The sequence below is a fragment of the Ctenocephalides felis genome, unplaced genomic scaffold, assembly GCF_003426905.1.
Source record: "Ctenocephalides felis isolate EL2017-DRISC unplaced genomic scaffold, ASM342690v1 CF-g0.4_SCAFFOLD_00845, whole genome shotgun sequence".
Lineage (NCBI taxonomy): Eukaryota > Metazoa > Arthropoda > Insecta > Siphonaptera > Pulicidae > Ctenocephalides > Ctenocephalides felis.
In genome coordinates, this window is record NW_020536999.1 from 9,588,765 (window position 1) to 9,614,162 (window position 25,398).

Consider the following 25,398-nt stretch of genomic DNA (forward strand, 5'->3'; position numbering starts at 1 on the left):
TTTTTTGTATATCGAAAATAATTCAGGTTTTATTTTTAATTATGACTAGAGTTCTAATGTACTTTAAACAAATAATTTCAACTTTGCAATTCAGATTATATAATTCTTATAAATATTAGACAATGTTACGATATTTATAATAATCTATTTGAAAACATTCAATATTCCTCGAACATTTCGTTACGGTACCGGAAGTTTCAGCAATTTGCCTTAAGGCACGATGCCACGCACCCCACTAGTTTTAATATCAACATAGAATATATAATATTAAGATACAATATATATTTTAATAACAAACGAAAGTTTATAATCTTGCCGAAACATTTATTTATTACTGAATTTCTTCATTTGATACTTTAAACGGTTTTAAATATATAAAAGCGTCAGTTATATATTTTGAATAGTTATATTTATATATCCACTATCTATTTTTTTTTTTTTCAAAATATTAGGCATGACAAATGCGGTTTACTTATACAAGTGTTAAAAATGAAGTGATTAATCAATATGCCATGACTAGATTTATGAAATTGCCTATGTCACGCGTTAACATATACAATTTTTGATCTATCTTTAGATGTGGAAGATGTAAAATTTGTGACAAACTCCGACTATCCGAACAACTCCGAGGACTCCGAGGAACTGCTGCGTATACTTCCTTCACTCCTGCAAATTCTGATAAAGCTGCTGATTTAGTGGCCAGGTCGTCAATCCTCAATTACAAGACATGGATGATGTGGGATCCAAATAGCCGCCAATGAAATTTATACACAATAATAGAGCGCAGAGTATGTTGATGATCGAGGCGGTTGTGGCACACAACTATGATTATTGCTTGTTGGAAGTTGAGGCGGGTATCTATTATGATAATTAGTTAGAGGCGGTTGTGACTGGGATACATTTGGAATATACATTGGATGTGGAAAATTCTGTGGTGGTAATTGACATCTACTGATTGCAAATGTTGGCATGCCCGTTACTAGAAGTTAAAAGCGGTTGTTGAGTCTGCTGTGGCTGTCGTGCTTTTTTCGACAACAGAGGCACGCTCAATCTGAACATTGAAAACGACGTGGACCTGAATCTGGACCTCGACCTGGACCTTCAATCCTCAATTACAAGGCATGGATGATGTGGGATCAAATGGCCGACATAGACGTAAGTACTTGGATCCATTCATATTGTTGTTTAATAATGAAACTTTATTCAAACCAATTTGGTGTTATGGTATACAATTGTGGGGCAGTGCTCATAACACTAATATAGAAATTATACAGAAATTTCAAAATAAATTTTTGAAAATTGCCTTATAGCCTAAGAGCCAGTGAACTATTTGACTAACTTGTTTTCTCAGAGCTAGAAATTTTTTTTAATGATATTTTATTATCGATACATTAAGGGGGGGGGGGTCTTCCTATGTGACGGCCTGTTTTTTAGGGATATTTTAGAATTTTTTTTCTACGACCAGTAAATATTTAGAGCTTCAAGTTTTTTATCATTTATTAACACATATTTGGACAGTATAAATATAAAATTTCAGCTAAAAATATTCAGTCAAACTAAAGTTACAGCGCTCTGAACACCCCTGCCTCGAAAAAAAGAGCTCCCACTTCCTCCACGATTCCGGCTGTTCGATTTATCTTAAAAAAAAAAACTAGCTGTAAGTGGAATTCTGTCTTAAGGCAATTAAGGCATCGTGCCTTAAGGCAAATTGCTGGAACTTCCCGTACCAAAAATTATTATTTTTTTTTTTAAAAACGATTAACATTTTTGAAAAAAAATTACTTCGAAAAAATAAGATTTTTGACAAACAATTATACAATAAAATTACTTTTTTTTGTAAAAAAAAATTTTTTTAATTTTTTTTTTTAATTTTTTTTTTTTGAAAAAAAATGTTTTCTTTATTTTGACATATTTTGAAAGGTCTAAACTTTTTTTCAAAGCAATCGTACTGCTTTAACTGCGCAAAGACGAAATATCAAACCGCGTAAGCGCCGCGTCGAAGTCTAACGCGTAAACATTGGTACGGAACCCATAGGAATGTAAACCAAAATTATACTTATTGTTAAAATCTCTATAAAATATCTGATAATTTGATGTGCATATGTTCTAATGATCATTTTTGACCGCCAAATGGCAATTTTTTTTTACTTTTTTCATTAGATCTCCGAAACCGCTAGACCTGCCTTTATGAAAATTTGATCGGTTCTTCACCTTGTCAATACAAGTAAAATGCTTTTTGAATTATTAAAATCGGACGCTTCGTTCTCTTAAAAACTGAGTTACCGTTTTCGGCACTTTTTGCCCCGTATCTTCGGAACGGCTAGACCTGACTTCGCCAAAAACTAATCAGCACGTCTCCTTATCAATACGAATCGAATGTTTTTTGAATTATTCAAATCGGTTGATCGGTGTTCCCGAAATCGTCGACGAAAATTTGTATCCGCACATACATACACACACGCACACACGCACACACACACACGCACACACACACACGCACACACACACACGCACACACGCACACACACACACGCACACACACACACGCACATCCATTTTTTCTAAGGTATGCCAAAATATTCAGAAACCTCTGAAACGTAAAGATATATAAAAATTTTCATTTTTGATTTTTTTGCGATTACTATAACTTGCCTTACGGGAAGTTAATAAACGGCGTTTTAATTTGTAGGCTTAAAAGCATGGAATGACCTATAATCAAATGAATATAAAAAAAATTGGATTTTTGATAGACATTTGAAATAAAAGTTGCAAATTAGGCGTTTTTTTTTTGTTTTTTTTTTGCTATAAAAAATCGAAGTTTTGAAATTTTTGATTGATAATAGTTCATTCCATGCGTTTAAATATATTGAGTGTGCCCTGTAAATTTTAAGTAATTCGGTCCAGCCGTTTCTGAGATACAATGGAGGAAAGTTTGAAAAACACAGTTTTGAGAAAAACGCGTTTAAAGGTAAAATGATCGTTGTACTATATACTATATGTATACTTTTTAAATGGCTGTAACTCAAAAACTATTTGAGATATCGATTTGAAATTTTAATATGTTATTTTTAAAGGTATAATATACCGAAATATGAAATAAAAAAAAATCAATTTTTTCAACTCATCACATAGGAAGACCTCCTTCAGAAAGTGCCGGTCTGGCAAGCATCTCGCGATTGCGTCAACATCCCTCGAGTTTTTGAAAATGTAAAAAAAAAATTTTTAACTTGCTTTCACAAGGCTCAAATTTTGAGTTTGTATTCTTGTAACTGTTCAGAAAGCATATGTAAAATGACAGAACATTCAAAATATCGATGCCAAAAAAATATCGTGGCAAAAGTATCGATAGTACTCGATACTCGATCGAAATTTGAGTACTTTTCATAAAAATCAAACATAAGTGCAACAAAGATCTAAACCTCATTAAATATAGTATCACAATATTAGAATGAATTCTATTGCTCGTATCTGATGTGTTAAATCAGAATCATTTTCAATATTGTAAAATTTTAACAGTAATTTTTCAATACTAATTTCAAATTCTATAATTTTTCAAAAAAAGACAAGTTATAATAGTTGAGTATTTTTGACAACAATATAACAGTCTGATACTATATTCAAAAAGCAACACTTTTTAAATATTTTTAAGTACAACTAGCTGTAAGTGGAATTCTGTCTTAAGGCAATTAAGGCATCGTGCCTTAAGGCAAATTGCTGGAACTTCCCGTACCAAAAATTATTATTTTTTTTAAAAACAATTAACATTTTTGAAAAAAAAATACTTTAAAAGAATAAGATTTTTGAGAAACTATAAATTGGACAAAAAATAACTTTTTTTTGAAAAAAAAAATTTTTTTTTAAAAAAACATTTTTTTTTTAATTTTTTTTTTTTTTTGAAAAAAAAATTTATTTTTCTTTATTTTGACATATTGTAGAAGATCTGAACTTTTTTTCAAAGCAATCGTACTGCTTTAACTGCATAGGGACAAAATATAAAGCGCGTAAGCGCTGCGTCGCTGTCTAACTTATAAGCATTGGTACGGAACCCATAGAAATGTTAACAAAATGTATACTTATTGTTAAAATATTTGATAATTTGATGTGCATATGTCTAATGATCATTTTTGACAGCCAAATGGCTCATTTTTTACTTTTTCCTCCATATCTCCGAAACCGCTAGACCTACCTTCATGAAAATTTTATCGATTCTTCATCTTGTCAATACAAGTGAAATGTTTTTTGAATTATTCAAATCGGACGCTCCGTTCTCTTGAAAACTGAGTTACCGTTTTCGGCACTTTTTGCCCCGTATCTTCGGAACGGCTAGACCTGCCTTCGCCAAAAACTAATCAGCACGTCTCCTTATCAATACGAATCGAATGTTTTTTGAATTATTCAAATCAGTTGATCCGTGTTCCCGAAATCGTCGACGAAAATTTGTATCCGCACATACATACACACACGCACATACATACATACACACACACACACACGCACACACACACACACACATACATCCATTTTTTCTAAGGTATGCCAAAATGTTCAGAAACCTTTGAAACGTAAATATATATAAAAATTTTCATTTTCGATTTTTTTGCGATTACTATAACTTGCCCTATAGGGATGTTAATAATAACTTTAATATTTTTAAGTAAAATAATATTTTATTATAATTGTTGAATATTTTTATATGAATAATTTTAGCGAGCATGCAACTTTAAAATTCGTTACATGTTTACATAAAAGTGCAATATGAAGCTCTTTGGAAAGCAATAAACATTCAGTTTGATGACGGTCAAGATAATATTTCGACACTTGTAGAGAAACATCCCGTCGGAGCAATGGGATTTAAAGTTTAAATGGTTCCGAGAAACTCAAACTCATATGTTTGCATGTTGATATTCAAAAATTTGAATACATGAGTATTTTGCGTAAAAAAGAATCGAAATATAATTATGTCAAATAATAATTCTTATCCATTACAGTATATTAGTATTTTGCGTAAAAAAAAATCGAAACTAGTGGGGTGGGTGGCATCGTGCCTTAAGGCAAATTGCTGAAACTTCCCGTACCGTAACGAAACGTTCGAGGAATATTGAATGTTTTCAAATAGATTATTATAAATATTGTAACATTGTCTAATATTTATAAGAATTATATAAACTGAATTGCAGAGTTGAAATTATTTGTTTAAAGTATATTAGAACTATAGTCAGAATTAAAAATAAAATCTGAATTATTTTCGATATACAAAAAATTAAAAAAAAAAAAAAAAAAAAAAAATGGTACAATTTTTTTTTTCCAAAATCAATTATTTTGTTAAGGCAAGCAGAAAGTTCTTTGAATCAATTGAATCGGACGCTTAGTTCTCTCAAAAACTGCCATTTTTTGTACATTTAGCTCTGTATCTCCGAAATGGCTGGGCCTGCCTTTGCGAAAAACTAATAACCCCTTCTCCCAATCATTACTAATGGAATGTTTTTTAGATAATTCAAATCGGATGCTCCGTTCTCTCAAAAACTCGATTTCTATTTTCTGCACTCTTTGCTCATTATCTCCGTAACTGCTGGACCTGTCTTTGCCAAAAACTAATCAGCTCTTCTCCTTATTAATAGGAATCGAATGTTTTTTAAACCATTGAAATCGGTTGACCCGTGCGCCCGAAAACGTGGACGAAAATTTGTATCCATACATACATACACACACACACACACACACATCCATTTTTTCTGAGGTATGCCAAAACGTTCAGAAACCTTCAAAACGTCGAGAAATGTAAAAATTTTCAATTCCGATTTTCGGCCCATTACAATAACTTACCCTACGGGAAGTTAAAAATATAATTATTTCAAATAATAATATTCATCCATTTCAATATGTTAGTATTTTGCGAAATGGATGAGTATTATCATTTGAAATAATTATATTTCGATTCTTTTTGACGCAAAATACTGATATATTGAAATGGATGAGTATTATTATTTGAAATAATCATACTTTGATTGTTGAATATGTTTTTATAAAACATTTTGGTACTTTAAAAGCCGTTTCATTTTACATAAGAGTAATAAATAAACATCTTTATTTATTAGTGTGGTCATATTCAATTTTGTTTTTGAGCAATAAATTCTAAGACTAATGACACTTCTCGGGATTATTTTTGACACCTATAGAGACTATTGCATTGCATTTCGCAAAATGAGTGGTGTTCATAGTTGGTCGATGAGTGGTGTTCATAGACTACGCTGTCGATTCTTTTTGAGTACTATCGATGAAAAAGATCGATATTGGCAAATAGATCGAGCTAGAAAATCGATACCAAAAGTGCTCGCTATCGACCTCAAAGTATCGATATTTACTCAGTACTCGATATTTCGTTCTAACACTAATTGCCATACATAATCAACTAATACCCTTGCATTTGAATAATTTATACGCCATTTTGAAGGTCATTTTGAAAACATCCGATATACCAAACTTCAACTTTGTATCTCACCTTATGGCCGAGATATCATAGGAAATATGCCAAAGTGGCCCCTTCTTTCAAACTCAATTTTTGGCGTAACCATAAAAGATATCGAAAAAAAATTACGTGATTCTACTCATATTGGCTTAAACCACATAATGTATAGTAATATATGCTAAATAATTCTTTATTATTAGCTAAAAAGGATAAAATAATTATTCAATTAATGTTTTCGGATAGTGCGTTTTGTTTAATTACTTTCTTATTAGCGTTATTCGAAAGCCTATTGTTTTTTCTTTCAGCACTGAGAAATTTTGTTCAAATCAAATTTGTGGAACACATTTAAAAATTAAAGAAACCAGAGTTTGTATACCCGCGTGTAACGCATCGCGCACTGCTTTCCGACCGAACGAATTCTATTTCTTTTTTTGTTTTTTTTATATATCTTCTATATATCTTATATATAAAAATGGAGCGCTCTTTCAAATGTCCGAATAAAACTCGAAAACGGCAGAATCGATTTGGCCAGTCTTAGTCTTGAAAAATTCGTGCCAATCCAGAGATTGTCCAAAAGGTGAGAAATTATTTCAAATCCGCGTAGAAACTTTACATATTTATTTTGAAAATTTTTGGTAAACAGCACTTGATTCAAAATGGCTTCCCACACAATATTATTCAAATGACAGATGTATCGCATACTCATATGTCGAAAGGTTTTGACAATTTAAAACAGATTATGTGTTATTCTTTTAATTTTAAAATTTAATTATTTATATATTTTTAAATGTTAATAATAATGCTTATTTTGATTTTATATGAGGTTTTTATTTAATTCTCAAGTGTTTGCTCACTGCCTGTATTCTTTTATCAACAGCTTGAAATAATACTATTATTATTGATTGATTAAGGCTTGCTTATTAAAAAATAAATAAATAAATTTGTTTCAAATGCTGTGCTTGTGTATATATAAATAAGTCGGGTTTTCCTTCCTGATGAAATAACTTCAGAACGCACAAACCGATTTCGACAATTTTGCATTCGTTGGAAAGGTCACGGGCTCCACAAGGTTTATAGCTAAGAAAATTAGTTGTGCATGGCATCATGTCCTAATGCAAATTGCTGGAACTTCACGCACCGTAATTAAAAATTCGAGTAATGACATTAGTGAGAATTATCCGAATTATGCTTGGTTAAGTCAACGAGCAATTCTTGCCTCAAAGAACAATGGTGCCTTGCGTTCGCACTGACAATTAACAAGTTACAAGGCCAATCGCTTAGTGTTTGCGAGATGAATTTCAAATAGATTATTTAGAAAATCATTGTTTTTCACATGGGCAGTTGTACTTTGCCTGTTCACGAGTTGGAAAACCATCCGCTTTGTTTGTGTTAACGTCAGACCAAAAAACAAAAAATGTGGTTTACCAAAGAGCACTTCAATGAAACGGATAGTTTGCGGATTCACTTTCATTTACTTAGAGAAGTTCAACAAAAAAACTCTTCATTTTTGTAATCGGAATAAATTCATTATTACTGTTGTGCAAGAAAATCACATTTTTCCTTTTCAAATATAAAACAAACAAAAAATTTCTTCATCTTTCTCACGAAACCATCTGGTGGCGAAACGGAGTTCGTCGGGTTTGCTAGTTATAATATAATATGTAATATTTCTATTATAAGCGAACTCAACACATGCAAAAGACCATAAGAAAAAGAAGAAATCAAAACTATAAATATTTACTACTAATAAAATCGTTAATATATAAGACACCAAAAACTAATTTATCCCATATAAATTCATGTAAAATGAATGGTGGTCCAGACAGTTCGAAGGTGGAAAAATATCCGACCGACGGAGGGTTAATATTGAATCGATAATTTACACATCCTTATTTTGATACATTGCAGATCGTGGTCGTGGTAATAGAGGTCGAGGACGCTTACGCAACCGAACGACTCGCAAAAACGTCGAACAAAGGCGCAAGACCGGGAGTAGAACTAGATCAAAGTCGAGATCCAGAACTAATTTGCAATTGAGATCGAAGTCGAGATCCAGATCTAGATCCAGGTCGATGCCCAGATCGAGGTCCACGTCGTTTTCAATGTTCAGATCGCGCGTGCCTCTGTCCTCGACAATGTGCAATATTAATGAGATACAGCAACAGCATCAACGACGACCACAACCGCTTCCAACTTCTAGTAGCGGACAAGCCAGCAGGAGCATTTGCAATCAGAATAGAAATCGATCTCAATTACCACCACTGAATTTTCCACATCCAATGTATATTCCAAATGTATCCCAGTCACAACCGCCTCTTACCAATTATCATAATAGAGATACCCGCCTCAACTTCCAACAAGAAATAATCATAGTTGTGTACCACAACCGCCTCGATCAACATACTCTGCGCTATTATTGTGTATAAATTTCATTGGCGGCTATTTGGATCCCACATCATACATGTCTTGTAATTGAGGATTGACGACCTGGCCACTAAATCAGCAGCTTTATCAGAATTTGCAGGAGTGAAGGAAGTATACGCAGCAGTTTCTCGGAGTCCTCGGAGTTGTTCGGATAGTCGAAGTTTATCACGAATTTTACATTTTTCACATCTAAAGATAGATCAAAAATTGTACATGTTAACGCGTGACATAGGCAATTTCATAAATCTAGTCATGACATATTGATTAATTACTTCATTTTTAACACTTGTATAAGTAAACCGCATTTGTCATGCCTAATATTTTGAAAAACAAAATAGATAGTGGATATATAAACATAACTATTCAAAATCCCATATCATCCATGTCTTGCAATTGAGGATTGACGACCTGGCCATTAAATCAGCAGAAACGTCGAACCAAGGCGCAAGACCAGGAGGAGTAGAACTACTAGATCAAATTCGAAATCCAGAACGAACGAATAGTTATGCAACACAACCGCCTCAGGCGAATCGCCATAATGCTTACATTGAATCTCCAGAATATTATCCTCCTCCATCCCAGGAGGTGATGATGATGAGCCCAAATATTCCGCCGATGAATAGCAATCGGTACAATAACGGTCCGCCGATGATGGTTGATGTACGACATACGATGAGAGGCGGCAATTACCGTGGCAATTTGGGTAGCAGAATAAATTTCAGAGGAACCTTCCACGACCAACGCACAGACATAAGCTCGGTGCAGTGGCTAATTCAGTTTCTGGGGGGGCTCGTAATTGAAAATTTTTCATAGTTTAAAGTTTTAGCTCTTAATATTGTCCTTTAGATAGAGCGCAAGTCAATCAAAGTTTTGTATGGAAAAATTTTCAAAAATTTTAAACATGTTTCTAGATATAATTTAGCGAACAAATGAACAGTTTTTTTTATTAACTTCCCGTAGTTGGAAAATATCCATATTAAGGACCACTCTAATTCATATATATATATATATATATATATATATATATATATATATGTCTTATGTTGAACTGGCAATTTAAATTTTTGGCACAAATACCAGACTTTTACTCCTCGGTACTTGCAATTATTACTTTATCATTTAAATCCAAAATTATTTATGCCAAGAAATATTACTGTGTATAATATTTTAAATACTAAATGCAAAATATAAATTGCCAAATTGCTAAAAGAAAGTTCGACAGACCTATTTTTATTATTATAGACCAAATTATCAATTCTGCTTTAATTTTTTTTTTGTGAGAACAAATTAAAGTTATCTAAAAATTATTTATGTGTTAAATGTTGGTTGTTCACATTTTTATTTGATATTTGCAATATTTTATTTATTCATTTTTATAAAATTGCTTGTTGTATTTATATTACGTTTAAATAACAGTTTATTTTATGGCGCTTGCAAAAAACGTCCCATATGACATCTATTTAAAAAAAAATTGTGAAAAGATACATTTGATACATTTTTTACATATTATGAATGAAACCAAAACCTTTGTAATTAAACTTATCAATAATTAAAAAATAAAATTAACTATGTTTTCCTATTTTAATTTCAAATTCACATCCACATCTTCAAAATCACTTTGCAAGGTTTTAATAATGCTCAACAATTTTTTAAACAACAATAACGTGCGCAAATTGTTATAATATAATTCTTAACTCGAAGCATAGTTTGAATTAATATTAATTAATTGAAGTATTATTTGTATGTTAAATAATTTTCTTCGTCTGTATATATAGATATAATTGAATGATTGTGTGGAAAATTACAAATTGTATCCAATAATTTGTAGTCTTGATAACAGGATAAAGCATTTTCAATATATCTAGTAATATATAACTGATAATTTGAGGTTTGGATATGTAATGGACAAATAAAATTAAATTAATGTTATTAATAATCTTGTTAAATAATCTTGAGGCAGACCAAGTTATTTACTCATCATGAAAATTTGATTTGCAAACTGGTAGTTTAGTAATAGGAATGCCGATATATTTTTTAAATAAATTATTGTTATAAAAATCGTCTAAATTTGTTTAATTAAAATTAAATTATTTATAAGTAAATTTAAATTGTATTTTCCAAAGTCGATGCTCACAATTTAAAGTTGTTATTATTATTTGTTTAATTATTTTATTAATGTTATATTAAAAATGTTTATTATGTATCAGACTACTTTTTCAAGAAGCGAATGTACGTAAATAATTTTTATTTTATCCTGCACAAAACTGAAATGTGCTCAAATACGATAACTATGTATATATTTAGAATTAATCTATAAGCTCTTGTAAATAATTTATGAAATTTTCTAATCTAATCGACTGATATTTATATTGTTTACGACTTAAGCAAAAAAGTGTACTTATCTTAATCGCCAATTATCATGAATTGGCGTTTATTAGTATTATTAAAGTTTAAACTTTTAATAAGTAATTTTGAAAAGACAAATATATATATGTTGTGATATCACAATCCAAAAGCCTTTGAGACTTATCTATATAAATTTAAATATAAACGAAACAAAGGGAGCAACTGTAGTTTTTAATAAGAAAGCTTATATTAAGTTAAGCCTTATATTTGTATCTTGCTGGTATTATAAAATAATAATAGGATTTAATTACGGGTGCAGAACCCTTTAAACAAATATTTTAGTATTAGATCTCGTGATATACATAGTATTTTATGCAACTTTATTCCATTCCTTTCAAATCATTTATTATTATAAGGTTACGATTGAACATGTGCATATCGAAAATGAAATAATAAATTATTTAATGAATAAATATTTTTATTTATTTGATTTCAGACAGAATTATTTATCCAGAACCATATAAATTATTCCACTTCACATATTGGTCTAAGTTCATATCTGATACACTAGCTCGAACTCGTTTCAAAGCAGTCTCAAAATCTTGGAATGTTATTGGACGAAGCTGTAAAAAAAACTAGGTTAAGTAACATTTTCCTCAAGGCAAGTTGCATCAAGTATTAGCAATTTTATTACTAATGTTTTAAAATCTAGCGGAATTAGAATGAAGACTCTTATATCATATTTTTAAAAATCACGTAAGTGAATTGCAAAGTAAAGCCAAGTGGATAAGTGAATTAAAATTCAAGTCTTGCCTTTGCCAAAACCTGGACATTTCTCTACACTATCAATACAATTTTTTCTAAAGTATGCCAAAACCTTCAAAACGTAAAGATACTCAAAAGTTTCATAATTTCTTCATATTTTTCTGATTAAATATCCTTCCTGACTGTAAATAGTATGCATATTGGTAGTGGCAAACAAAATTTATATTTTGAATTTCATTGTTCTTACCTCTGTTATTGTAAAATCATAAAAGATAAATGATGAAAATATGTAAGAAATATGAATTACAGCAAATGCCTAACCTAAAAATGCACGTTTTACATCAAAACAAATATTAGTTGACAGCAAATTCAACTCATAAATGTGTCATCCGCCATATTTGTTGGGCGCCAAGTTTCACTTAAAATCCGCTAGAGGAGAGCTTGCTTTTTTTTTCAAAAATACCACTAATTTTATATTTTGTTAAATGCTATAAATATTCTATTATAACTATATAATATTACCATCATTTAATGATAAAGCTGCAAATTTACAGTTTTTCAATTTGAATCTATGAATCTACAGTTTTCTACAGATTTTTTCTGGCCTATCTACAGTTTTTCTCTATGGTGGACCTGGCAACACTGATCGTATGACATTAAAATTTCTAGTAAATTCAGAGCACGTTGTTCAGTTCTTCGGCCGGCGTCGTGAGAGGAACAACTGTCTCAAAAAACAATTTTATTCGGTCGAATTATTCTATTTAGTTTCGTTTAATTGAATTGCCATGTGCTTTTAAGAGGCTGCGAACCTGGGACATCATTGTACATAATTACCAAATTTTGGTAGGCTGTCATAAGGAAAAACTTAAGGTAAGGTAATCACTATTAATTTGTTCATATTGTTTGTAACTACTATTCTATTTTATTGATGATCGAATTACTTGTATATGCCTTTTTGAAAGGCATCGAATTACTTGTATGTGCACTTATTTCTGATTAATTCACCATAATATAGGTAATTTGTTTATTGCTATTATTTACTTTGACATATTTCTCGTACATTGCCGCCAATGAAATTGCATCTATAGAATATATTCTGAAATGTCACTCGTAAACAGTGACTTCGTTTTTCTATTTTACAGTTCATTTAAAAAGTACTGTACTGTTATAAATAAATGACAATGCTGATAAAATTAAATGTACTTTTTCATTCAGGTGCTTATTGTTTAAATCAAAAACAATTCTATATGAATTTTACAAAATAGTACTGCAGTTGAGTACAAACGCATAGCGCATCCAAATAGATTATTTTACTTTATATTTTACAAATGAATTATTAGACAATATAATAGAGAAAACTAGTGGGGTGTATGGCATCGTGCCTTAAAGCAAATTGCTGGAACTTCCCGCACCGTAACGAAATGTTCGAGAAATATTGAATGTTTTCAAATAGATTATTATAAATATTGCAACATTGTCCAATATATATAAGTTATATAAACTGAATTGTAAAGTTAAACATATTTGTTTAAAGTACATTAGAACTTTATCCAGAATTACGATTAAAATCTGTATTTTTTTTCGATATACAAAAAAAAAATTGAAAAAAAAATTTTGAAACAATTTTTTTTTCAAATCAATTATTTTGTTAAAACAATCAGAAAGTTTTTTGAATCATTCAAATCGGACGCTTAGTTCTCTCAAAAACTGCCATTTTTGCACATTTAGCTCTGTATCTCCGAAATGGTTAGGCCTGCCTTTACCAAAAACTAATAATCACTTCTCTCTATTATTACGAATTGAATGTTTTTTAGATCATTCAAATCGGATGCTCTGTTCTCTCAAAAACGAGGTCGTCAATCCTCAATTATAAGACATTTCTATTCTACTTATCTTATTTCACCCGATCAAATCAACAGGTGGTTCCTCAGGAGGTGGTTTAAGTACATTATCCATTTCCAGCCTGGGATTGCAGTACTCTTGAGCACTTGGGCTATAAGTGCCCCTGGTGGCCCTTTTACTCCTGGCCATAATTAACAGTGTGCCCAACAAGGCAGCTTGACTTGCGCTCTATCTAAAAGACAATATTAAGAGCTAAAACTATGGAAAAGCTTTAAACTATGGAAAACTTTCAATTACGAGCCCCCCCCGGAAACTGAATCCGCCACTGCACCGAGCTTATATCCGTGCGTTGGTCGTGGAAGGTTGTGGAAGGTTCCTCCGAAATTTCTTCTGCCACCGTAATTGCCATCGTAATCGCCACCGCATCCATTGTAATACGGCTGAGGTGGTGGTCCCGCAGCTCTTGGAGGCTCATCAAGTAATGGCTGTCGAAACCGAAAAGCAGGAGGTCCGCCTGTCATCGTAGGTCGTACAGCAACCATCATCGGTGGACCGTGTTATTGTACCGATTGCTATTCATCGGCGGCATATCTGGGTACGGCATTGAAGGAAGTGGTGGCCCAGGTGGAGGAGGATTGTACATAGTGTTTGGCAGTGTTGGTGGAGCTGCCATACTTGGTTGTTCAATGTAAGCATTTTGGCGTGTTTGATTTTACCGATTTTGATGTTCTGTCAATGTCAATGTCGTCTGCATTTGCATGGTCGACGACAGAAGCACGCACGATCTGAACATTGAAAACGACGTGGACCTCAATGTGGACCTCGACCTTGATCTAGTTCTACTCCTGCGCCTTCGTTCGACATTTTCGCGAGTTCTTCGGTCGCGTGAGCGTCCTCGATCTCTATTACGACGGCCACGATCTGCAATGTATCAAAATAAGGATGTGTAAATTATCGATTCAATAATAACCCTCCGCATTTATATGGGATAAATGAGTTTTTGATGTCTTATATATTATATAAGAAAGTTCGACAGGCCTATTTTTATTATTATGGACCAAATTATCAGTTCTGCTTTAATTTTTTTGTGAGAACAAATTAAAGTTATCTAAAAAATTATTAATCTGTTAAATATTGATTGTTTACATTTTTATTTTATATTTGCAATATTGTATTTATTTATTTTTATAAAATTGATTGTTGTATTTATATTACGTTTAAATATTAGTTTATTTTATGGTGCTTTGACAAAGTATACCAGACTGCAAAAAAAACATTTCATTTGAAACTAAACTTGGAGTCATTTAAAAAAAATAGTAAAAAGACACATTTGATACGTTTTTTTATATTGGTGAATGAACCCAAGATTACCTTTGTAATTAAACCTATCAATAATTAAAAAATAAAATTAACTATATTTTCCTATTTTAATTTCACATTATTTTTTTAAATGTTTTTAACAGTCTGGTGATATTTGCATCCACATCTTCAAAATCACTTTGCAAGGTTTTAATAATGCTCAACAATTTTTTAAACAACAATAACGTGCACAAATTGTTATAATATAATTCTTAACTCAAAGCATAGTTTAAATTAATTTTAATTCATTGAAGTATTATTTGTATGTAAAATAATTTCTTTCGTCTGTATATATATTTATAATTGAATGATTGTGTGGAAAATTATGAATTGTATCCATTAATTTGTAGTCTCGATAACGGGATAAAGCATTTTCAATATAACTAATAATATATAACTGATAACTCGAGGTTTGTATATGTAATGGATAAATAAAATTAAATTAATGTTATTAGTAATCTTGTTAATTAATCTCGAGGCAGGTTAAGTTATTTACTCATTATGAAAATTTGATTTTCAAACTAGTAGTTTAGTAATAGGAATGCCGATATATTTTTTAAATAAATTATGTTATAAAAATCATCTAAATTTGTTTAATTAAAATTAAATTATTTATAAGTAAATAAATTTAAATTGTATTTTCCAAAGTCGATGCTCACAATTTAAGCTTGTGCTCTTAGCTCTGTATCTCCGAAACCGCTGGGCCTACCTTTGCCTTTAACTATTTTTTTTGAAATTGAATTCGAAATGAAATGACGATTGCTAATGTTCAGGAGATAAATTGATTTATCTATAATTTACATTTGATTTGCTCAGATATAACAAACAAGATAGCAAAAATAATGAAAGTTAGAGTGTTTGTAGTAATATATTTGAAAACGTTTAAAATTTCTCGAATATTTCATTACGGTACGGGAAGTTCCAGCAATTTGCCTTAAGGTACGATGCCATACACCACTCGTTTCTATGTGTGGGCTTTAAATATAATTCTATTATTTCTTTCTTAAAGGTTCCAAAGCTCCTTATATACTTCAGAAATAAATAAATTTAACTTTGCTATTCAGTTTATATATTTCTATAAATATGAGATAAGATCCTTCATTCTAACTTTATTTAATTAATTTAATTAATATTTGTTTATTTAATCTTTGATGAAGCGTCGTGGCAAAGATCGTTATCGCGTTGACTTTGTATGATGTATACTTCAGAGATAAATAATCTTAACTTTGCAATTCAGTTTATATATATTTTATGAATATGAGATAAGATCCTTCATTCTAACTTTACTTATTTAATTTATTTAATATTACTTTGTTTATTTAGTCTTCGATGAAGCGTCGTGGCGAAGATCGTTAACGCGTTGACTTTGTATGGATAGAGTCGCGCGTTCGAATCCCCGCTCTGGAAATCTGAAAGCAGGTATTTTCAATTGTAACTATAGATAAAAAATGTTTTAAATTGAAAATAAACCCATCCCGGGGGGGGTTCCACTGCGCTGTGAAATGTAAATGGAAAAAGCTCTTTGTCAGCCAATTTGTAAGCTCTTATATTTTATCTATAAAATACGAATAAATAATAGTATATTTGAAAACATTTAAAATTCTTCGAACTTTTCGTGACGGTACGGGAAGTTCCAGCAATTTTCCTTAAACGATGTCAGGCTGAAGATTCCTTTATCCTGAAATTTAATTTGTAGTCTATGATTTTTATGTCTTATATATGTTTTATAGCTTTATTTTTATGCAATAGGAAATGAATGCAACTGAGAGCACGCTCTTGCAGCAAATTTAATAAAACCAGAAGTGTTGGTGACACATTTTGCACATTTTAATAAACAGTAAAAAAACTAAAAAAAATTGCTGCCTTGGACACAGAGTTTAGTATTTTTAGTATTTTTTGTATAATATGTATGATTGTTGTGGCGAAGGTCGTTAACGCGTTGCCTTCGTGTGGATGGGGTCGCGCGTTCGAATCCCCGCTCTGACAACCGGAAAGCGCGATGTGTATTTTTAATTGAATGATGTTTGTAATAGGTTTTGTAATAGGCATTTTACTTTAATAAATATGTTATTATAGTTCATACATAATTAATAGACTATGTTACTAGTGGTTAAAAAACAAATATTAGTAAAAAAGATTCAGACTTATTAGAATAACAATAAATAAATAAATGTTATTAAAAAAAAAACACAGTAGAAAAAGTCGATTATTTTTTAAAAAATAATATAGTAAAAATTTACGATAAGATTTTGAAAATGTTTTTTTACGTGTTAATTTTTTTCTTTTTATTCATATATATATACATTAGGGTGGTCCTTAAAATGGTCATTTTCGAATTTCCTTGCTCCCAGGGGCTCAAATGGTTTCAAATAGATAAAAAACAATTCTCTGAAAGTTTTAGCTCTTAATATTAACGTTTAGATAGAGCGCAATTCAATCAAAGTTTTGTATGGAAATAGCATGAAAAATTTTTCAAAAATTTTAAAAATGTTTTTTAGATGTAATTTAGCGAACAAATGAATGAATAAAACTCAATCATTTGTCGCTAAGTTATACCTAAAACATTTTTTTTTAATTTTCTAAATTTTTTCCATGCTCTTCCCATACAAACTTTGATTGAATTGCGCTCTATCTAAACGTTAATTTTAAGAGCTAAAACTTTTAGAGAATTGTTTTTTATCTATTTGGAACCATTTGAGCCCCTGGGAGCAAGGAAATTCGAAAATGATCATTTTAAGGACCACCCTAATATACATATATATATATATATATATATATATATATATATATACATACATTATTTTCATATCTCAGACAGACAGAAGTTCCTAGTATGAGAGATTATGAAAACAGTTTACATAATTTATATATACATTTCATTTAAGTATTACATTAATATAATATCTACTTATTATAATTAAAACATCTTTATATAACTCTTCAGTCTTCTTTGTCTTCAATTTCCTTATAATATTTCTTTATTTTTCTTTTAATTTTAATTTTCTTTTTAATTAACTTTATAATCTAATTTTCTACGTTTGCTGAAGTAACAGATCGTATCATCATATATAAAACTTTTTGTAGAATTCTTTGATTTCAAAAATGATTATTTGAGGAATCTTTGAAAAATTAAGGGATCAGATGATTCGTAGAACAAATAATTGACTCTGGAAAAGGTCTTCCCTCAATCGTCATTGTCCAATTTGTAAGCTCTTATATTTTATCTATAAAATACGAATAATTAAAGTTACTATATTTATAATAATATATTTGAAAACATTTAATTTCAAATAAATTTTGAAATTTATTTTTTAGTCTATGATTTTTATGTCTTATATTTTTTGAAGCTTTATTTTTATGTAACAGGAAATGAAAGCAGTGTTTTATACTGCTTCTGAGAGGAGGCTCCTGCAGAAGATTTAATAAAACCAGAAGTATTGGTGTAGAAATTTTGTTGCCTTGCACACAGATTTGAAATCATTTTTACTAGTGAGTATTTTTTATATAATATAATATATCGTTGCAACTCAGGATTATATTATATATATAACTTTGTTACGAAGATGTCGAAGAGCCCACATTGCACACAATATATTCTAACCTTTAAAAATAATTTACACAAAATAAGAGAAATATCATAAGAGGAAGGGAAATATCTGTTACACCTAGATAGGTGAAGATTCATTATCTATATTTATATCTATTTTTAAAGTTGAAATTTAATGCAGATATTTGTCTAACAGCTAATTCGGTCACTTGTTTTAAAAGGAACATTTGCAATATCGCTACATTTGACTCATAATTGTACATTGTAGGTCCAGAATATAGTTTTATAAATCAAAAGCTAAATCACAATTTGTAGAGATTGCGAGAACTGAAAGAATAACAAAGATTTTGTGTATATTCATCGCAGTCATAATTATACTTGCAACAAACAAACTATAGTTATGTATAAAAATAATTAAAATTAACTTGTAAATTAAAATGTAAATAAGTTCACAGTAAATAAATTAAATAATAAATAAATAATTAATAAAATAGCTAATAGTTAATTAAATTATATTAAATCTGTAAAATATTGACTTGAGCCTTATTATAATATTATTATACTGATGGCTTGTAAAATTAATAAATAAATAAATAAATTTATAATAGTTATATGCTCACAACACAATAACTTGACGATTTAATACATATTTTGCATAAGAATGTATTTATGTATAAACAAACAACCACACAAAACCTCACAAATAGATGTCTATGTCTCTACAGATCTCTCGTTCAATTGTAATCAGTGTAGCAGCTAATTTGAGTTTCCTTTCATTAAAATGAATCTTTGCATTATTTCTATATTTGACACAGACACTGTAGGTCCAGATATACTTGATTGTAGTTATATAAATTGGAATTTTATTAGTTGTAGAGACTTGTTTTCGAGCCAATAAGTCAGTACATCTGTCTTAGAGAACTGAAACAATAATAAAGAATTTACGTTTATATATTCTTCGCAGTCATAATAATTATATTTACAACACAATAAGCTGACAATTCATTTCATATTTAATGCATATATATAAACAAACAATTAGATAACTTTACAAATATCAGATAACCTGTTATTCAATTGGGGTGACTTGCAATCCCAGCAGGCGTAACAGCTAATTCGGTTTTGGTCACTTGTTTTAGAAAGAACTTTTGCAAAATTGTTATATCCGTAGGATCTGAATTCTACGATAGACAAATAACCTCACAAATAGATATCCATGTGCCTAGAGAATAAACTGATCTATTATTGAATTATAGGTACTTGCAGATCTTGGTGTAACAACTAATTCGGTTTGGACACTTATTTTACAATGAAGCCTTTTCTGTATTGCTATATTTGACTCATAATTGGATACCGAAGGACCAGAATTCTTCGGTAAGTTCAATGGCTGTAAAGAATTTGTGTGTATATACTCATCCATGTGATAATTTATCATAATTATATGTCCACAACAGAATAAGCTAAGAATTTGATACAAATTTTGCATAAGAATGTATTTATTTATGAACAAACTACCACATATAACCTCACTAATAGATGTCCATGTCCTTACAGATCTCTCGTTGAATTGTGGAGACTTGCAGATCTTTTTGTAACAGCTAATTACGGTTTGGACACTTGTTTTACAATGAATCTTTTGCTGTTTTACTATATGTGACTCCTAATTGGATATCGTAGGACCTACAGTAAGTTCAATACCTGTCAAAATGTGTGTTTTCCAGCCACAAGGAATTTGTGTGTATATATTCATCCAGGTGATAATTTATATTAACCATATGTGCACAACACAATAAGCTTACGATTTAATGTAAGTTTTGCATTAGAATGTGTGTATATATATATAAACAAACAACCACATAACCCCACAACTAAATGTCAATATGCAAACTTTGCAACAAATTGATATATTTTGGTATTTTTCACATAAATTATTATGTAAGATTATTAATTTCATATATTTTCAGACTTTATGTACGTATGAGTACAAAAATTTGTGTTTTTGATAATTGTTGTTTTGACATTTGTGCCGCTTTGAGGTTAGAAGTGGATTTTGAGTGAAATCAAGCAAAAACATATATTTTTGGATAGTTTGTTAGTATTAAATGACTACTAAATCATGCATTAATAATTTATTAACATAATATTTCTATTTTATCCCCTATTACATACTTTATTACTGGTTGTTGTAATTTTTAACTACAGAACAAATAGTGCTTACCCAATTACGTTTTTACCAGTTTTTATTTGTTTTTAGGATATTTAGCGCGACAAACACTGTTTTTTGCCAATTTAGTTTGAGTTAAATCGAAATTTTAAGTCGGATTTGCGTTTTTCTTCTTGAGATACAGCGGAATCCGCGGGTATAAAAGGCCGGCACTAGCTGTCATGGAGCTCAGTAGTGCGTCAGATTTCGAACAGTAAACAGTAAAGTGAGGTTAAGTGAAAAAAGTGAGGTTAAGTGATAAAAATAGTGAATAAGTAAGTTATAAGTACTTATAAAGTGTGTTACCGTGTGCAATTTGTATGTAAAAGGTATGCGATTCATATTTTTATACTTTTGCACAATTATTTTACTTTACTAGCTAACCCGGCAAACAATTTGCTTAGTAAGGTCTATTCTAAACAATTTCTAGAGAATCAAAAATATTAATACTTTTAGCTAAATAACTAGTATATAAGAATGTGCTGTTTTAATGCCATATACATACAATGAGGTATTATAAAAACAATAAACCCCCCATTAGTTTGTCTATATTTTGTTGATACAATCAAACTGGAAGTTTTATACACTTTCTATAGAATACATGATATAATCCATCGAAGTCTTTTTTGGTCTTTCGACTTATCGATTAAGTTTCAAGTTTTTCAGATTCTTTTTGGATTCTGCATTTTGTGTATAATTGTAAATAATACTACTGAGCTTATACAAAATTTTCAAATTTCTGCGAGGATAGATAGAAAATGAATTAAGTATTTCTTCTTTGATCTCCTTTTTAAAAATTTTCAAGTAACATTTGATGAATTAAAGTAAATTTACTAAAAAGTATTATGGATTTTCAAAGATTACCGTTTATCTCCCAATAGCAAAGTCTTAAGAATCAAGGTTATAGCCGGTTATACATCTTTTTCCCTCTACTTTCAACACACAAACAATTTAAAACAGAAACAAAAGTTTTATTAGGGAATGAGTAACTATGTTTATTGTTATTACTGAATTCATTTAGATACTCTAAACCAGATTATTTAATGTAACGTGCAAGAATTATTTGTGAGAATGTACCAAATTTTTATTTTATAAAATTTTATTGCTCAACAGATTGGCCCTATCAATTAAAGAAATACTCTCTCAAATTCAAAATCTTTCACAACGGCATCAATTAAAATCGCTTTGCAAATAACAAATAATCATTGTTATGCAATTCTGTGCAAATAATAATCTCCAAAAGAATTGTGCAAAATATTAATAGTTTTAATATTCGATTTTGTACAAAATTTATCCTTTTACCAAATAGATTGCGAATAACGAATAAAATTATTTTGTTGGTCATTATGAAAGAAAACGTGTTTTAGGAATTTAAACTCGGAAAATATAAAGATACTAGCTGACCCGGCAAACGTTGTTTTGCTAATATTCTAAACAATTTCTAGAGAATCAAAAATATTAATACTTTAAGTGTATAAGGATTAAGTGTTGTTTGAATGCTATATACAATGAGGTATTATAAAAACAATAAACCCCCATCAGTTTGTCTATATTTTGTTGATACAATCAAACTGGAAGTTTTATACACTTTCTATACAAAACATGGTATAATCCGATCCAAGTTTTTTTAGGTCTTTCGACTTATTGCTTACATTTCAAGTTTTTCACATTCTTTTTGGATTTTGGATTTTGTGTATAATTATTAATACAAAATTAATGATTTCATACAAATATCGACACATTACTTGCTAATTTAATTAAAATTTCTTATTTAAAGTACTCGACTTTACCTAAAATATTAATTCTTGTATCTTGTTTTCTTGAATGTAAATATATACACTTTTCCAACTTTATTATAATTTTTGATACAAGTCCATCAAAAATTCGAAATTTAAACCATTCATTTGTAACTTCTAGGGTGTTGAATTAAATTAAAAGTAAATAAGAAGAATGGTAACATTTTTGAAAAACATCTATTTCATTTTATACAAAAATCGACAAATTCAGTTTTGAATTTGTTAGTAATTATATTACACATTTTTAGAAAAGGGAAATTTTATTTAAAACGTGATAAAATAATATTATCTATCCATTAGTTTATTTAATCTATGATTTTATCCATGACATTTACTTTCAACGACATTTAATTGTCAACTGTCATTCGGTGTTTCTATTTTGATACAAGTATATTTAAATGCATTTTACTTTTGGAAAATTATTACGTGAATAATATAAATTTTTTAATCACCACAGAAAATTATTACGAAGTGGCAAATTAATTTTTAATATTAGCAAGCGATGACACATGGATGATGGAGAAATTTATTTCTTGAAAATGGGAATGTAATCATTCATATACTTAGGTATTTATGTATATTTGTTTATACGTATTTAAATAGAGTATTTGAGGTGTTTATATTCTATATATCAGCAATAAGTATAATCATCAACAAATTAATAAAGAAAATAATTTTGAAATATAGTTTCTTAACATAACCTCAAAATTTGTAATGAAAACATAAATAGAATGTAATGATAGTTTCTTTGCCCATTTGTATAAACAGTAAAGTGAACTATAAAACTCAGTATGGTTGACAAATCATATATTTCTCAAACACGATGCTCTGAAAGAACTCATTTGTATAATTATATACTCATTGGTATTTATAAAACATTCTCTAGATTATATATTTCTTTTATTTATGTGATTTAAAATCAGAACCTAAATTTGAAATATATCAAAAGAGCATTTTGTCGAATAACTTATTCCCAGTTATAATTTCCCAGAATTTATCGAAGAATGGATTGTAATATTTGAAGGTCCGGGGTTCAAAGTTCTACCACAGAGGTGTTCAAAACCAGTAAAGCTAAGCATTGTTTAACAACATTATTTGAAAGTAAAGGGAAAAAGATGTATAACCAGCTATAATCTTGATTCTTATGAGTTTGCTATTGGGCGATCAACGGTCTTTGAAAATCCATAGTAAAAGTATTTTCTTCGTTGGCAGTTTTTCAGCATTAGTTAAAAATGTAATTATTTTGTAAAATACCTTTAAAATTAAAATAAGACATTAAACCTGTTTGCCATCTGGCCATTCTAAGTTATTTCGCCTATAGGGTAAAAAGGTTTAGATAATAAATTTTTGAAACACAGCAAAAAAGCACATTTTTACAATGATGTAGTAGCTGGTAGTCAGATAATTATTCGTTTGAAATGTGTTAGTTGTTGTGATTTTCCTAATATAATTTATATTTGCTCAAAGTCAAATTAGATCTTTCTGCCTTGCCCTGCTCTACATATATACTTTTTATTAAATTTACTTTAATTCATATGTTACTTGAAAATTTTTCAAAAACCAGGTCAAAAAAGAGATACCTAATTCATTTTCTATCTCTCTTCGCATAAACTCAGTAGTATTATTTACGACTATACACAAACTCCAGAATCCAAAAAAAATCTGAAAAATGCAATCAATATTTGATTGAATAGAATTTGTAATGACTATATAAGTCGAAAGACCAAAAAAGACTTGGATTGGATTATGCCATATTTTCTATAGAAAGTGAGTAAAACTTCCACTTTGATTGTATTAATAAAATATCGACAAACTAATGGGGTTTATTGTTTTTATAATACCTTATTGTATATAGCATTCAAACAACACATCCTTACACAATTAAATTAAAATATTTTTTTTTTGATACTCTAGAAATTGTTTATAAAATACCTTACTTAGCAAAACAACGTTTGCCGGGCCAGCTAGTTTAATAATAAATATTTAATTAAAAAATTTATTGTATGCGATTTACTGTTGTTTGCAACAGGAGTAGAACATCTACTCGATAAAGTTGGTGGAGGCAAGACAAAACTTCGGTTTCCTCTGGCACAAACTCTCCTTTGTACTTTTCTTGCCTCCGTATTAGGTATTATGTCTGAATATTCGAGGGCTTCCTTCATTTTGTCAAGCCCCACCTCGAATGAGTCTACAGTCAAAATAGAAAATAATTTGACTCTTATTACTAATATATATCTGTTACGCTATCCACCCGTAGATGTAAAAACTCTGTGGAGTCTGTGGATGTACAATCTTCCCTATTGAACCAATTTTTTGAGATTATATCCACCCCATCTTCAAATAGAACCACAATGAATGATTCTATGCTCATCTAAAATTAAAACCTAATTAGTTTACATTTTAATCACATTTTTATCATAAATTACTAAAATATTTGAATATAATCTCTTCGTAGATTATTATATTCGAAGAATTAAACTAATGATAATATAATTAAATATAAATATAATATATAAATATAAACATAAATATATAAATATAAATATAAATATGAATATAAATATAAATATGAATATACATATAAATATTAATATTAATATTAAATATAAATATATAAATATCAATATCAATATGAATATAAATATAAATA

General features: G+C 29.6%; 1 protein-coding gene across 1 annotated transcript; it reads left to right on the plus strand.

The window, feature by feature from the left end:
• Positions 1–921: 921 nt before the first annotated feature.
• On the plus strand, positions 922–8,892 carry LOC113377512 (serine/arginine-rich splicing factor 2-like). The gene is made up of 2 exons (XM_026617867.1): positions 922–1,155; positions 8,375–8,892. Exons 1-2 carry the CDS (start codon positions 1,122–1,124, stop codon positions 8,890–8,892), a joined length of 552 nt encoding a protein of 183 aa, XP_026473652.1. The 5' UTR covers positions 922–1,121.
• The last annotated feature ends 16,506 nt before the right edge of the window (positions 8,893–25,398 follow it).

Bases quoted from the DNA above. Each gene is read 5' to 3' on its own strand.
- LOC113377512 (XM_026617867.1), top strand. From the start codon at position 1,122: ATGGATGATGTGGGATCAAATGGCCGACATAGAC. The intron at 1,156-8,374 runs GTAAGTACTTGG...GATACATTGCAG, and splicing joins ATCAAATGGCCGACATAGAC to ATCGTGGTCGTGGTAATAGA.